The 15,159-nt window shown below is 45.7% G+C and overlaps 1 protein-coding gene across 7 annotated transcripts in view; it reads right to left on the reverse strand.

Moving 5' to 3' along the window:
• Positions 1-15,159, reverse strand: part of COLQ (collagen like tail subunit of asymmetric acetylcholinesterase) — a 100,397-nt gene that overhangs the window by 11,614 nt on the left and 73,624 nt on the right. For all 7 annotated transcript variants that reach the window (XM_037736222.1, XM_037736221.1, XM_017522474.2 and 4 more), the window contains 6 exons: positions 13,634-13,696; positions 13,115-13,141; positions 12,421-12,465; positions 12,195-12,230; positions 8,468-8,548; positions 4,259-4,364 (listed from right to left, as the gene is read on the reverse strand). In XM_037736222.1, the coding sequence (XP_037592150.1) occupies positions 4,259-4,364; positions 8,468-8,548; positions 12,195-12,230; positions 12,421-12,465; positions 13,115-13,141; positions 13,634-13,696 (358 nt within the window). The remainder of the gene's footprint in view (positions 1-4,258; positions 4,365-8,467; positions 8,549-12,194; positions 12,231-12,420; positions 12,466-13,114; positions 13,142-13,633; positions 13,697-15,159) is intronic.

Raw genomic sequence — 15,159 nt, forward strand, 5'->3', positions numbered from 1 at the left:
AAAAAAAAAAAAAAACAGACAAACGTCCAAGAATACTGATGCTCTCAGGAAGCTGGCAATTCCCAGGTACCACGCTGATTCACTTATACTCTGTCTGGGTACAGGAAGGACTCAGCCAAATTTGTAATTTGATTATTGCAAATTACATCCTAGAAGCATTTTGTCTTTATTCCCTCCCCACCCTTCCCACCCCTTAGCCCCTCTTTCCCTGTGACTTGGGTAATTATAAAGCTCTCACCCTTTCCACCTCCCTCAGCAACATCCATTCCCACAGAGCTGGGCACCAAAACTCGATGTCACCTCCCGACAGGACATGGCAGGGGGCCTGCTGCCACCACTACAGTTTCCCTGCAGCTTCCTCCCAGCTGCTGGAGGGCATCCGTTAGCCCTGCCTGTTTTCTGCCAGGCCATGCTGAAGGACACAGGAACCTGAACTTCCCCACCCCAACCTCTGGGAGATCATGTCTCAGCCTGGTTTCATCCCTACCCCCTGCAGCCAGAGGACCCGCTCTCCATCTTCACCCAGGCAGCCTCCCACTTCCACTGGCTACCTCGGTGGGAAAAGGTCAGGAGTGAGGAATCTAGGAGAAGGCAGAAGAACCAGCACAACAACCTCCAGAGGCCGCCTGGCTGACAGTCACAGGAGTCATGGACCGATTCTGGACCAGAGTGGCCCGCAGTCACTGCTGTGACCTTGCAGGCATCACTTCTGTTTGGGGTTCAAGATTCTTATCTCTAAGAGGAGAGTAGGACTAGACCAGGGGTGTTTTCACCTGTGGTCTGCAGAGGCCAAGGCTATCTCACGATGGGGCAGGGGTTCTGGAACCCTGGGAAATGAGGTGCAAAACCTTGGGTGTAGGTATACAGTTTCTTTCTCTCTGAGGGTGGGTTTGGGTCTTTTAATAGACTGTCAAAGGCAGTGTCGGAACCGCTTTGGGGGCCTGTTCCAACACTGGATGATTATCCAACCGGGCCCAGGCACAGGGATATCTCTTTTATTTATTTCATTAATTTATTTATTTTTGAGATGGAGTCTCACTCTGTCACCCAGGCTGGAATGCACTGATCCGATCTCAGCTCACTGCAACCTCCACCTCCTGGGTTCAAGCTATTCTCCTGCCTCACCCTCCTAAGTAGCTGGGATTACGTGTATGCGCCACGATACCTGGCTAATTTTTGTATTTTTAGTAGAGACAGGAGTTTCACCATATTGACCAGGCTGGTCTCAAATTCCTGACCTCAAGTGATCTGCCCGCCTCAGCCTCCCAAAGTGCTGGGATTACAGGCGTGAGCCACCACACCTGGCTAGATATCTCTTGTAAACTCCTTCCCTGCCCTCTCTCCTACCCCTCCAAAATTTTCCAAATAGCAGGATTATTTATTGCCCCATCTTCTCTTTTCCCTCTTCAGCCCCCTCACTCAGGAAGGCTCCTCAGAAAGGAACTGGCTCAAAGGACGGGAGGGGACATCACTCCAAAGAGATGGCCCTACCCTGCTTGGCTCCTAAGGAGATGGGCTGTGAACCCACAGAGCCCCTGCCTGGGAGCCCCTGCAGGAAGCAGCCCTGTCCACCCACCTGCCAGGTGCCACTGGGGACGTAATGCTGACTCAGCCACAGACCTTGCCCTTCAAGGATGTAGCAGGAAGATGAAACACATCTACAGAAACGTTACCAATGGAAGGGCCATAACAGAGAGGCAATATGTGATCAGGGCTCAGGGGAGGGTGATCTGTCCTGTTAGGGGCCAAGAAGGCCTTACCGAAAAGAGAGCTTCGAAGGAAGAGAGATTTCGTTGGACGGGAGGCAGGTGAGAGGAGTGCCATGTCAGGCCACGTGAACCCAGAGAGACCATAGGAATAGCTCCAGCTCCACAGATGGCAAGCTGTCCTCTGAAGGATAGAGGGCAGGGTGGCTGGGATTGGGCAGAGGCTGGAGTAGTCCAGGAAGAGAGAAGAAGGCATACTGGGTGGAAGAGAGGGAGCTAGAAGGCCAGGGAGAAAAAGGACGACTCTGTGGGGCCTGCTGACAGGACAGGATTGCAATATGCTGAAGACTAACAGGACAGGAGAAACAGCGGGCACCAAGGAGCTGCTGACAGCTCCGGCCGAGCCCTTCTCATCCATTCCCCAGCCCCAGGAGGGAACCAGAGTTCAAGTCAGGAGAGGGCTGGCCTTTACAAAGAGATAAACACAGTGAGACCATTAAGATCTCAGTCTGCTAAGGACATCCTTCACATCCACCCATCACATGCCCTTGGACTACTCCTCAGTTTTGTGAACTCCTAGGTACCCCAACAGCCAAGAGAGTCCCTTCTGAAGGCACAACCCAGACCTCAGGCCACGCTGTCAGTCTCTGGGGTTGGTAACTCATAGTCATAGGGCTCCAGGGGGACATCATGCCTTTCAGAACCAAGGAGGATGAGAACTAGTTGAAAGGACCCCCATTCAGATCATCCAGCCAACTCCAGAAATGAATTATGGAGTGTGGGCATGTGGCCTGGACTGCATCTCCAATCTCCCCTAACAGCATGGAAACAGCTGCAGCAACATAAGTTACTACCATACTAACCAATGTTTGCTCTCTTAGTATTTCCTTCCTCCTCTCCCAATTTCAAGGACACAGCAAGAGTTTGTGCTTTCTCGCCCTTGCTAAAAGCAGGTACTACTGGAAACAAACTTGCCTTTCTACTTTCTGTTCTCTGAAGGACAAAGCTCCTAATTGGGGTGCCGGTATATAAGAAGGGAGGGGGTCAGGGATGGAAGAGGAGAGACTTCCCTAGGCATGGACAGGAGAGGGACCCCTTGTGCCCTGGGGAAGAGACAGGTCTCAGAAAGAATGGTTGTGGGGTGCTCTTTGGGACGTTGAACTAGAGGGACCAGGACTCCCAGCCTTGAAAATGTTCTGATACCCACGTATGGCATGAGGACAGCAACCACCAGCTATCTGTGGACCACAGGGACTTGGACAAGGACAAGTCTATTTCTATTTCTATTCTATTTCAGATGTGAATAGAGTAGACCAAAGGCTGGAGGGACCTTCCCTGCCATAATTCACCGAGATCTTTGCCCAACCCTTTCATGGCAGTTGAGGGAGTACTGAAAATCCTAATAATGCCTGAATTAAATTTTTTGGCATCCTAGCAGGGTGGACTCTCTGAGCCAGATTTAACTTCTGGCTTTAACTTTGTTTAAAGGATCTAACAAAATACGACATTTCTTTCCCATCCCACGATGTAGCTGCAAATATATTTCCATAAACACAAGAGGAGGGGGAATACACTATGGAATTGCAAATGTCTTCATTTTCTTAAGAAAAAAAGCTGGAATAAAAATTGTTTGGATTCCTTTTTTATAACTGAAGACAAAAAATATTGCACAGTCAACAAATGAGGTTCCTGATACTGTCTTTATATAGTTGATGTGCTGTGAAAGCCCCTACCATCAGCTGATAAGGGAACAAAATAAAGGGCTTAGCTCTCCTTTTTTTTGCAAGCAGAGTATGCCCTTTTCAATAGTGGACTTTTAATTTTTTTATTTCATTTTAGTAATTTCTTTCTATATCTATTTTTTTTGAGATGGAGTTTCGAGACAGCACGATCTTGGCTCACTGCAATCTCCACCTCCCAGGTTCAAGTGATACTTCTGCCTCAGCCTCAGAGTAGCTGGGATTACAGGTGCGTGTCACCATGCCAGGCTAATTTTTGTATTTTTAGTAGAGACTGGGTTTCACCATGTTGGCCAGGCTGGTCTCAAACTCCTGACCTCAAGTGATCCAGCCGCCTTGGCCTTCCACAGGGATAACAGGCGTGAGCCACCGCGCCCTGCCTCTTTCTATATCTATTGCAAACAATTAATGACTCTTTTATAACACTGTAAGATGGAAAAACAATGTTACCTTTACTTCTAGGTTTAAGAGAACTGCTTGGAGCCATGAAACTTTTTTATCTAGAAAAAGGTATTAGTTGATGAAATATGTTCCTGTTATTTTTCACTTAAGACATAAATGACATCATTAATGCACTTTTTTTCTTTCCTCTATTTGTTCTCCAGAATACTAAAACAAATTCAGAACGGCATTTATCTCTCTTGCATAAAAGTTGAATGAGCTAAACTGTGGAGAAATTATAAAGATATTGGAGTGCGTCTGGTAGTTTCTAACTTGAAACACAAGCCATCTCTGCTGGCATCTCTTTGCATCCTCTCTGGGAGGCTGGCCAGTACTGCAATAGTGGATCAAGCGAAGCAGTGTAGCTCTTACCTGCAGATGGGGGGCCTGGGGGCCCTGGGGAGCCTTGACGGCCAGGTTGACCAGAAGGCCCAGGCTTGCCGGGTGGGCCCATAACTCCACTATCCCCTTTCTGTCCCTGACAGAGAGAAAGGCAGAGCCTGTTACGAAAGCATGACATAGCAAGCTTCCTGCCCCATTTTGTCACAAAATCAGAGATCACCTTGCACTTAAGGAGAGCCCAGTGGGGGATGCAGCTCCAGAGGGTTTGACCATCAATCAAGCTCCCAAGAAGCTTGGGGCAAGTGACATTTGAGATAACAATGGTTACAAATTTGCAGACCTTAGTTCTTGCACTGTCCTAGAAATGTGGCACGTGGCAGCTAAAAGGAACTAGTCTAATCTATTCCAGGCCCCGGGCAGATGAGGAAATGCAGGCCCAGAAAAGAGCTATTTTCACTCATTGGCTTCCCATTGTCTCAGGATTAGCTCCTTACTGCAGCCTGTGAAGCCCCGCATGGCCAGGCCTTCCAGCCTTATTCCAGCCTTTTGGTCTTTTTGGTCTTCAAGAGCACCATGTCTATTATCTCCCTTCTCAAGACCCTTCTCTCTGCCCCAAACCCTCCTCCTTCCCCACTGCCTAGTTAACTGCCACTCACCCTTTGGCTCTCAACTCAAATGCCCTTATGGCAAAGCCTTCCCTGACCTTCCTGGACAGAGTCAGTTCACCCCACCATAAGCTCTCATAACTCAGCCTGTTTCCTTCATGGCGTTTAACCCAGATCATAGCATATGGATTATTTGTGTGGTCATTTCATCAATATCTCCCCATGAGACATACGCTCCCTGTGGGCTGGAATTTGTCTGGCTCACCTCCTTTCCCCAGATGAAATGAGGGAGGAGAAAGACGCTAGAAACACAAAGGTAGGCAGCTTTGCTGATCTGTAAGTCCAGAGGTTTCACCTTGACTATGAGACTCCAGGTAACTCATATCATTGCTTTGTACCTCAGTTTTGTCATCCTTAAAATGGGGCCAGTAAATTTACACCCACATAGGTTTGCTGTGAGACTAACAAAGATCTCAGGGGTGAAAATGTGGTTTGCACACGATGAAGAGCTATGTGGGGCAAGCCAATTATCACAGCAACTGGCCTGGTTCCATCTATTTCACGCAGTTAAACAAGTCCTGATTTTATTTAAAAAGGCACACCTGTGGCTACAGCTGTTCCACATGCAGTGCCCTCTTTGCTGCCTATTTCGGAAGCATCATGAGCAAAGACGGGGCTCTTGGTTCTCCCTCCGGTTGCCCTTAGGAGTCACACTGAAGCCTCGGCTGCCGCATGCTATCCACTGTTCCCCTGAGCAATTTGCTAACTGTCCGTTCTTGCCTCAGGCCTAATCAAAGCAGTGATTGATACCTGACGTTTTTGGCCTGGTTCTTCCTACTGCACTTGTGCCTTGGCGGGCTCGTCCTGAGGAAATATAATCTTCCTCAAATCTGGGAAGCAGGCATGCCAGGGACTCCTTTCCAGCTACAATGGTGACAGGTGACCTGCTGCCTTATCCACATGACACTGGGGGCCCTCTCAGCAATGTTCAAGGAGTTCTTGCGCTCTCAATATGGGACCTGGGAGGTCAGAGTTTATTTCCGATTCCATGTTTATGGAGGGAGTTCTTAAGCCTCAGCCCAAGCTGAAGCATTCCCTACAGTAACCAAGCTGGGTCCCAGGATGGCAAAGGAAGTCACACTGTCTTAATATAGCCACAGTTCAGGCTTGTTTTTCTAACGGCCATGTCAGCTGGTTCTGAGCACAGGAAGTGCCAAAGCTTGAAGGAGGTGGAAATGCTCCTTGATTCTGACACCAGCGGTAATGGAATATTCCGCTTATCAGTCATTGCTTAGAATGAGCCACGTCTCTTATCAGCAGGACTCACTGAGCAGAGCTTTCCAGGAAAGACACTCTTAATTCCTTATTTGCCACAAAGTTGGGTGATTTCTCTCAAGGAAATTGTTTCTCAGTTACTAAAGCTTTTTTTTTTTTTTTGAGAGACAGAGTCTTTCTCTGTCACCCAGGCTGGACAGAGTCTTGCTCTGTCCCCCAGGCTGGAGTGCAGTGGTGCTATCTTAACTCACTGCAACGTCCGCCTCCCGGGTTCAAGCTATTCTCCTGCCTCAGCTTCCCAAGTAGCTGGAACTACAGGCATGTAATACCATGCCCAGCTAATTTTTGTATTTTTTAGTAGAGATGGGGTTTTACTATATGTTAGCCAGGCTGATCTCAAACTCCTGACCTCAGGTGATCCACCTGCCTCAACCTCTGAAAGTGCTGGGTTATAGGCATGAGTCATGGTGCCAGGCCAAGATTTTTAAAATAAAGTCAACAGCTGCTTTTCTGGGCTTGCCTGAAGGCAAGTTCTGAAGCATGAAGGTACGAGAAGAAGTGATGTAGGGAAAATTGGTCTCAACTCAACTCTCTAGATTCTAACCCTGGCTTTGAAACTAGCTGAGTGAAGGGGTCTTAGGCAAGCAAATCCACCTCCTTGGCCCTCAGCTTCCTTGTGAATAGCCTGAGGAGACTGGATTAAGTGGTCTCTGTAATCTTCTGGCACAGAAATTACTATCCAAAATTCCTTCCGAATTTCTGATTTTTGGCTTTGGATTGACTTAACAATAACTTGCAGAGATTCTCAGCACTGCTGGCCCAACAAAGAGTATGTGAGACTCTATGCTGGGATATTAATTCATGATAAAAACAAAGTACCCCAGCAGGCTTCTAAGGTTAACAACTCGTTATCTGTCGACTGGAACGGCACCAACACCGAGGGTTTTCAGCATTCCCGCGTTGTTTGCAACGTCTTGTCGAAAGCGTGGGCTCATTTATCTAACTTCTCTGAGCTCCCAGATGTGGTTTTGGTGTAGCTTGTACGATTCCAATGGAATCAGTCTCAGCAGGCTTAAGAAATGGCCTTCCTGGCTTTGGTTATTACCAGGAACAAGGAAAAGACAAATACTGACCAAGACAGAAGGAAGCCAGGAGGCTTCTTGAACCCAAGCTTAAAATATTATGGATGGAAATCATTAGGAGGGGATAAAGTGATATCAGAAAAGATTTCTCCCCTATTTTTTTTCCTTTTTTATCTGAGCCTACTTTTAAGAAATTGGTATCTGTGGCATCATTGTGAAAGCATTACCATGTTACTCATGATCAAACTTTGAAAACTGGACTGGAAGACTGTAGCTTCAAAAGTTACTGTGCAGTCTAAATTATCCAGGTTGGAGCCTGTGTTCTTTCTAAATTTACTGGGAAAAGACCAGAATTGGCTTCATAGTGTTATTATGGTTCTGAACCCTGGCTGCACATTAGAATCACATGGAGCTTAAAAAAATTAGCCAAACCCATGCCGAAAGCTCACTCCAGGTCTTTGGAAAATAAGGCCTAGACACAGGGGGCAAGGAGTAGCAAACTTGGTACTACAACCATTGCTCCTGATGTGGGGGAATCTGCACATCTGTATTCAATCACCGGCCCCACCCACAGGTAATCTTGATGTAAGATTAAGTTTGTGGGCCACAGATCTAGCCTAAGGAAATAATTAAAAGAATGGGAAGAGCTTCCATCCAAAGATGTTTACCTCTCAGTATTATATATAAGACACCCAAGGCTGTCTCTAGAGCAGTCATGTCACATCACATGGCTTAACACAAGAGCCTGCTGACCAGACGGAGTTCAGAGTGAACAACTGCCTTAAACGCATTAAGAAACCCAAGAAAAATGGTCACTTACAAATTGCAGGCCTGAGTAGGGGAAAACCACCCTATTGTTGAGACCCAGAAGACCCCTCAACTGCAGGAAGATATCTAGGCTCATTTTCAAAACTCCATTTGTATCTGGGACACTGAAGCATAAAATAGGTTTTCTGGGTAAATGACCATATCTGGCTTCCACTCCTAGCTGCTTTGGTTGAGACAGCCTTGTTCTTATGAACCAAATGTCCACTCTTGCTTCTGGCCTTGGGCACAGTTTGAATGGAGCATTGTATCTCATCCACTTCAAACTATGGCTAGCCCAGAAATGCCAGCAGCTTCTGGAAGCGGTGCTGCTCCTGTCCGCTAGCCCAGGGGACATTGGAGTCTAGGTCTACAGAATATCTCTGATTGATACCACTTGCCTGCCACTCCGCACGCCCCCTCAGGTCAGGAAGTTCTGACCTCAGGCAGGTGGTAAGCCCTGGGATCCTTACCTGCTTGCCTCGTTTTCCTGGTCTTCCTGTGGGTCCTCGGTGTCCTGCTATCCCAGGTTCACCCTTTGGACCCATTTCACCCTGGAAAGGGGAAAGAGAAGCAAGAGAGGAATTAGGGCATGTGGAGCGGGCACATCTACACAGGTCTAGCCAGTCATTGGCTACAAGGGCAGTCTACTTGATTCTTCCGAATCTATTCCAACTGGGCTTCCCTGGAAGGTTGGGAGAGTGATGAAGTCATGAGAAAGGTAGACATGTCTTTCAAAGAAGAGAAGGGAAGGAAGAAGGTAACTCTGAGTGGGTTATCTGTTATCTGACAGGGACAGCTGTGGAGTAGCACACATTTTGATGGCCAAACAGGAGAGACAAACCAGAACAGACAGTGGAAGGCTTGGGCATCCAGCACAATGTGCCTGTGCGACTTACTACAAGCTGTCATAGAATACGCTTTCCCTTCTAGTTAGAATTTCATGTTGTGCTTTGTTATGTCTCGTTTTTGGCACAAATTTAAATCTGGAGGTTTTTAAATGATTGGACACAGTTCTGCCAACTGTCATCTTTGGGAAGTTTCTGCTCATTTAATGACTCTTACTTAGAATCATGTACTTGCCCACTCTTAGTAAGCACTGGTTTGAGTTCCAGCTTACTTCCATTTGATTTGGATGAAAGCTCTTTTGTGGGGAGAGATGTTCCAAACATATGTTCAAATATTCAGTATAATTATTGAAAAAGGCATGGGGAACAACGGCAACAATATTCCTATTTGAAAAGCTCTGTGTTCAACTATCCAAACCAAATGTACTTGGGCCGGGCATATTGGCTCACGCTTGTAATCCCAACACTATGGGAGGCCAAGGTGGGCAGATCACCTGAGGTCGGGAGTTTGAGATCAGCCTGGCCAACATGGTGAAACTCCTTCTCTACTTAAAAAAAAAAAAAAAAAATAGTCGGGCGTGGTGGCGCATGCCTGTAATCCCAGCTACTCGGGAGGGTGAGGCAGGAGAACTGCTTGAACCTGGGAGGTGGAGTTTTCGGTGAGACAAGACTGTGCCATTGCACTCCAGCCTGGGGGATAAGAACGAAACTCTGTCCTCCCACTCCAAAAGAAATGTATCCATTGCAGAATTTCATAGTTTAAGGCCAATATTTCACACAACCCATTTCTCCTTCTTAGTTTCTCTCCCGCTTCCCCATGTACTTCTTGGATTCCGGCCCCACTTACTGTTTCTTCGTGTTATGAACCCACAGCGTACTTCATTCCTATCTCCAATAATCCCCCAACAGCCCAGAATGTGCCGCCAACAAGATAAATTTAGCATAGCAACAATGAGTGTCTGTTAGTCAGCAGCCGGTGCCCACGAAGAGCTGCCCAGCTACTCAGAGAGAACAATAAACATCCAGGAACTTTTTCACATGGGGGTCAGAGGAGGTATAACACAATGGAAAATTCCAGGGAACACCTGTATTTGGAAAGGATCAAGTGTAAAGCTCTGAAATTATCTGGCAGCTCAGCCAGTGTTTCCTTACCCAAGCCACCAGTGTCTTGTTTCACCAAGAATTGTCCTTAAATGTATGATTTCTTTCCAACCCACACATCCTTCAACATTCTCTAGGGAATGGGAGAGTGCGGGAGGACAGGATGGATGCTACATGGCCATGGAGATGATTGCAGCTTCCCCTGGCTGTTTAGAGAGGCTCGGGATGTCGTTTTGGCTGGGAGAAAACAACAACATGGCAGCATTTTTTTCCCCAGATATTGTCAGAAGGAAGTGTGGCCCTTCTCTATATCAGCTGGAAGCAGTCAGGAATTCCTTGATCTAATTTCTCTCCCAAGAACCTAATTATGGTCATCATATCAGCTCTGTCTTAAAACAGCCTGTCATAAAAGGGGAAGACAACTCTTCAGATGGGAAGTCTAGTAAATGGTGCAGAGGACAGAGGAGCTGCCATACTTAATTTACAGTAGTTCATTATGCTTTGACGTTCACTGTTGCCCTGAAGGAAAAGCTAGTCTAAATATTTTTAAGTAAAACTGTTTTTTCTCTTTTAACATTTGTTTTAATTTGCTTACATAATTAATCTATTTTTTTTTAACCCAACACCCTACCTGAAGTAGCAGAGTACAGTTTCTGACAGCTTAAGGTGGTGATATAATACATTAATGCAGGATGATAGAAAATATTTAAGCATGTTCCACTGACTAGAAAAGGTCAGATAAAAATTGTCTTAGTTTGGGAAATAAAACTTTAAGGTGAACTTTTAAAAATCAAAAATACTAACAAAGCATCCCCTTTGCATGCTTGAAGAATATGATGGTTTGAGACCTAGGTTAAAATAACAATTTCCAATGTCAGTGTCTCACGGTGTGAGGCGCCAGCACAATGTTAGGTTAGGAGCTGTTCCAAATGGCCATGTATGCACTTCCCTCTCTTTATTCTCTCACATTCCCCCTCATCTACTCTAGTTCTTCTTCCCCAACTCTAACCCTCAGTAAAAGTTTCAAAAAATCTGTTGGTCAACAATCACCTTCACAATTTTTGTCTCTATATACAACTGTTTTGCTATTTACTGAATATTTTTTCTTTTTCTTTTTCTTTTTTTTTTTTTTGCAAAGACATGGTCTTGCTCTGTCGCTCAGGCTGGAGTGCAGTGGGGTAATCTCAGCTCACTGCAGCCTCAATCTCCTGGGCTCAAGCAATTCTCCCACCTCAGCCTCCTAAGCCGCTGGGACTACAGACACGTGCCACCATGAACTGCTAATTTTTTTCTTAAGAGATGGGGTAGCAGTATATTGCCCAGGCTCTACATTTTTTTTTCTTTAAGTTACCTGAACATATTCCTTTTTGATTAAGCCCTGTTGCAAGCAAGAGATCCACTAAATATTTAACTATTTATTTATTTTTTGAGACAGGGTCTGGCTCTGTGGCCCAGGCTGGAGTGCGGTGGTGCGATCATGGATCACTGCAGCTTTGACTCCTAGGCTCAGGCCACCCTCCGCCTCAGCTTCCTCAGTATCTGGGACTACGAGTACGCACTACCATGCTAAGTTCTGTATATTTTTCTTGGTAGAGATGGGATTTCACCATGTTGCCCAGGCTGGTCTTGAACTCCTGGGCTCAAGCCATCTGCCCACCTTGGCCTCCCTAAGTGCTGGCCAATATTTAACTATTTAAATATAAAATTTAACTATTAAAAAATGTTAGCAGTCTTCAGTTCAAATACTTTTGTGTCCTTCTGGCAGTATGTGCACCACCCTTGAAGAAGGACTGAAATAAGGCATGATGACCTTCAGCTAAAGACACCTGGGCCTTACACTGGGGCCTGTGTGCTGAGAGGGGCTTTGACCCTTGTAGCTAAGATCTGAGTCCCTTGTGAGAAAGGTTTCTGCATTTTAATATGACCACAGCCCTATAAGAGGTAGGAAAAGGAAAAAAGCAAAAACAAAACACAAACAAACAAACAAAAACCACAAACACACAAAAAAACAAAAAATCCAAAACCCAGAAGGGTTGTCCTTTCCTTCCCATTGAGCTGGAGGGAGGCCCCAGACCATCCTGCCACCCTCTCCCCAGGGTGAAAGGCAACTTGCTTCTCACCCCAAACTAGAAGTTTCCATCGTTAAACCCACCATCCCTCCTGATAACAAGGAGGCAGAGCTCTTTCTGTTGTGCTTGGAGGACCTCATATTTTTACTGAGGCCTATTTTCACTACCTCAAGGTTACTTACTTTCTGCCCCAACATTCCAGGAAATCCCGGGAAACCCTGTGAAAAGAACAACAGATATTATGACTGCCTCTGAAATAAACGTGAAACAGCTGTGGATGGACTTGGTCAGTCATTTTCAAGATGGAGGCCTCTCCTTCAGTCCATCCTCAGTCCACAGATAGGGGTGGATGGGGACTGCCACTCGCATTGACATTTATTATTTCTATGGAAAGGTTTTCTCCATTACCTTTTCTCCTTTGGGACCCAAGTCACCCTTTTCACCTCTGGATCCCTAGGAAGAAACCACAGGAGAAAAAGTCAATGAGTTAATATCCTGGGAGGGAAATTCAAGCATTTCAAACTGAAAAGCTCCCTAAACCAAAACCCTAATTTTGCAAGTGAAGAAACAGGCTCAGAGATGTCAGGTGACTTGTCCAGGAAAGGAATGCTTTGTGATCTACTTTTTGTTGAACCCAGAAGACCTCTTGCATTCATAAAGGACAACTCACAGAAAATTCTGGGCCCCAAATCCTCTCTCATCCCACAGGAAATCTGTCCACAGTTTGATGCTGATTTTTATTTGTTTTTCTGGCCAGTTCAGAAGGTTGTGTGGTGACAGCTTGGCCTAAAGACATGTATCACCAATTTCCTCCAGCACTCTGTGCAAACTGTGCTTTTTCTCTACCTGGCACGGCCTTCAGTTGCTTATCTGCTCCACATGAGGGGCCTCTGCCGCTACGGGGAGCCCTTCTCTTACAGGCCTGCCCTGGTTCAGGAGGTCTCTCACTTCTCTCAGTCCACTGGCAAAGGGCAGGGAATAGCTAGGGATGGTGGCTTCAGTTGCAGACTAAAGAGATGCCTGGGCCCATCCTCTGTATATCTGATTCCGAAGCCAGTAGCCCAGACAAGGCTCTGGGGTACCAACCAAGAAATGCACTAACCTTTTCACCTCTGGATCCAGGATAGCCCTAAAAGAAAGCAGAAGGTACATTTACAATCAGCCCTGTAGGGCTTTTGAGTTTGGTGCAAGAATAGAGGGAATCCCCGAATGTGGTGATAAGGTGTGTTTCCACATTGCACTGTTTTAGTGGGGCTGCAGCACTAAACACAAAGATGTCCCAGAGGGTTGTGTTTATACCAGGCTTAAAGGGAACATTGCTTTTATCACCCTGCAAAGGCCTGATCAAAGGTTTCCATCTGCTCTGATGTCCAGAAACTTGGTTCTTCCCGCCCAGGAGAAGAGTGGGAATGGCATCCCTATGCCCCTGCATCCCAGAGCATGATATTCTTCAAAGTACTGGTAAAGGCAAGCACCCCGGCTGGTAAGGGCAGGTTCTCCAATACCTGTGACATTCCCTAGTTCATGACTGCTGCCCCACCCAGTCCCTATGTTTGTAGACAGCAGCTGCTCCAGAGCCTTACTGAGAAGATCTGAATGTCCATCTGGATCACACACTGACCTTGGAGCCCATTGGTCCTCTTGACCCTGGCAAGCCCATCATACCCAGGTCACCTTTTTCACCCTGTGGGAATTAGAAGAAGAAAAGACCCACAGTGACATTTCTTAGAGAAATGGAGCAGGAAAGTCACAGGCAAGACTGGGAAGGAACTGGGGATATCAGGGATGGCTTGTAAACTGGAGGACCCCAGATGCACCCACTTTCTCCCTCCAAGGGTCCTGAAGCTCCATACTCTACATTTCATTCTTGTGTTTAAGATTAAATGTAAAATGAAAATGCCCAAGTTGAAGCAGATATCCACACCAACTGCTCACTAAGATGTTGTAAGTGGTAGTACATAGTATTTTCCTAGTGAGGATAGTGAGAGAGTAGTGGAGGAGGCATGAGGGAACTGGGGCTTCAGAAAACAGGGTGTCAACACATGCAAAAAATTTGCCTGCTTTGCTCTTTGCATAGAAAGGCTCTTCAGAATGATTCGTAGTTGGGACTTCCAGCACTCATCCTCTGTACTGAAAACACTCTATACCAGTACTAACCAATAGAAATATAAGGTGAGCCACATACTTAATTTTAAACTTTTTTTTTTTTTTTTTTTTTTTTTGAGATGGAGTTTCACTCATGTTACCCAGGCTGGAGTGCAATGGCGCGATCTTGGCTCACTGCAACCTCCGCCTCCTGGGTTCAGGCAATTCTCCTGCCTCAGCCTCCTAAGTAGCTGGGATTACAGGCACGCACCACCATGCCCAGCTAATTTTTTGTATTTTTGGTAGAGACGGGGTTTCACCACGTTGACCAGTATGGTCTCGATCTCTTGACCTTGTGATCCACCCACCTTGGCCTCCCAAAGTGCTGGGATTACAGGCTTGAGCCACCGTGCCCGGCCTAATTTTAAACTTATAAAAGAAGTCACCTTAAAGTAAAAGTAAATGAATGAAGTTAATTTTAATAGATCTTATTTAATCTAATTAATTTAATCATCATAACATGTACTCTATATAAACATTATTGAGATATTTTACATTGTGTTTTTCATAATAAGTACCTGAAATCTGCTGTGTAATTTACATTTAAAACACATCTCCATTCAGGTGCTAAATTTTCATCTAAAATATTTGATCTGTATTTAGAGATCATAAAATTTAAAGTTGAAAAAGCAGATTCATTCATTCAAGTTGCTCCAAACATACTTTAACATTTTCAAATAACTGAATTTAGTAAAGATTTTGAAATTCAAACAGTTAAAATTTTAAAATTAATTTCCTTAGTAGCACTAGCAACATTCCATGGGTTTGAGGGTCACCTGTGGCCACTGGCTGCTGTGCTGGACAGCTCAACTCTATGCAGAGGATTTTAAAAACATCCTTGGGACTTTTCCTAAGAGGACTGGAAACACAGTTTTCCACAGCTATGATACAGCCAGTAAATGAATCAGAGCAAATGGTGAAATCTACCTGCCCAGCCCTGACTTCTGCAGATAAAACTCCTAGTCAGGCCTCTGAACCCTCTAGTCTATGACTACCAATGAG

Source organism: Cebus imitator, unplaced genomic scaffold, assembly GCF_001604975.1.
Source record: "Cebus imitator isolate Cc_AM_T3 unplaced genomic scaffold, Cebus_imitator-1.0 Scaffold24, whole genome shotgun sequence".
Classification (NCBI taxonomy): domain Eukaryota; kingdom Metazoa; phylum Chordata; class Mammalia; order Primates; family Cebidae; genus Cebus; species Cebus imitator.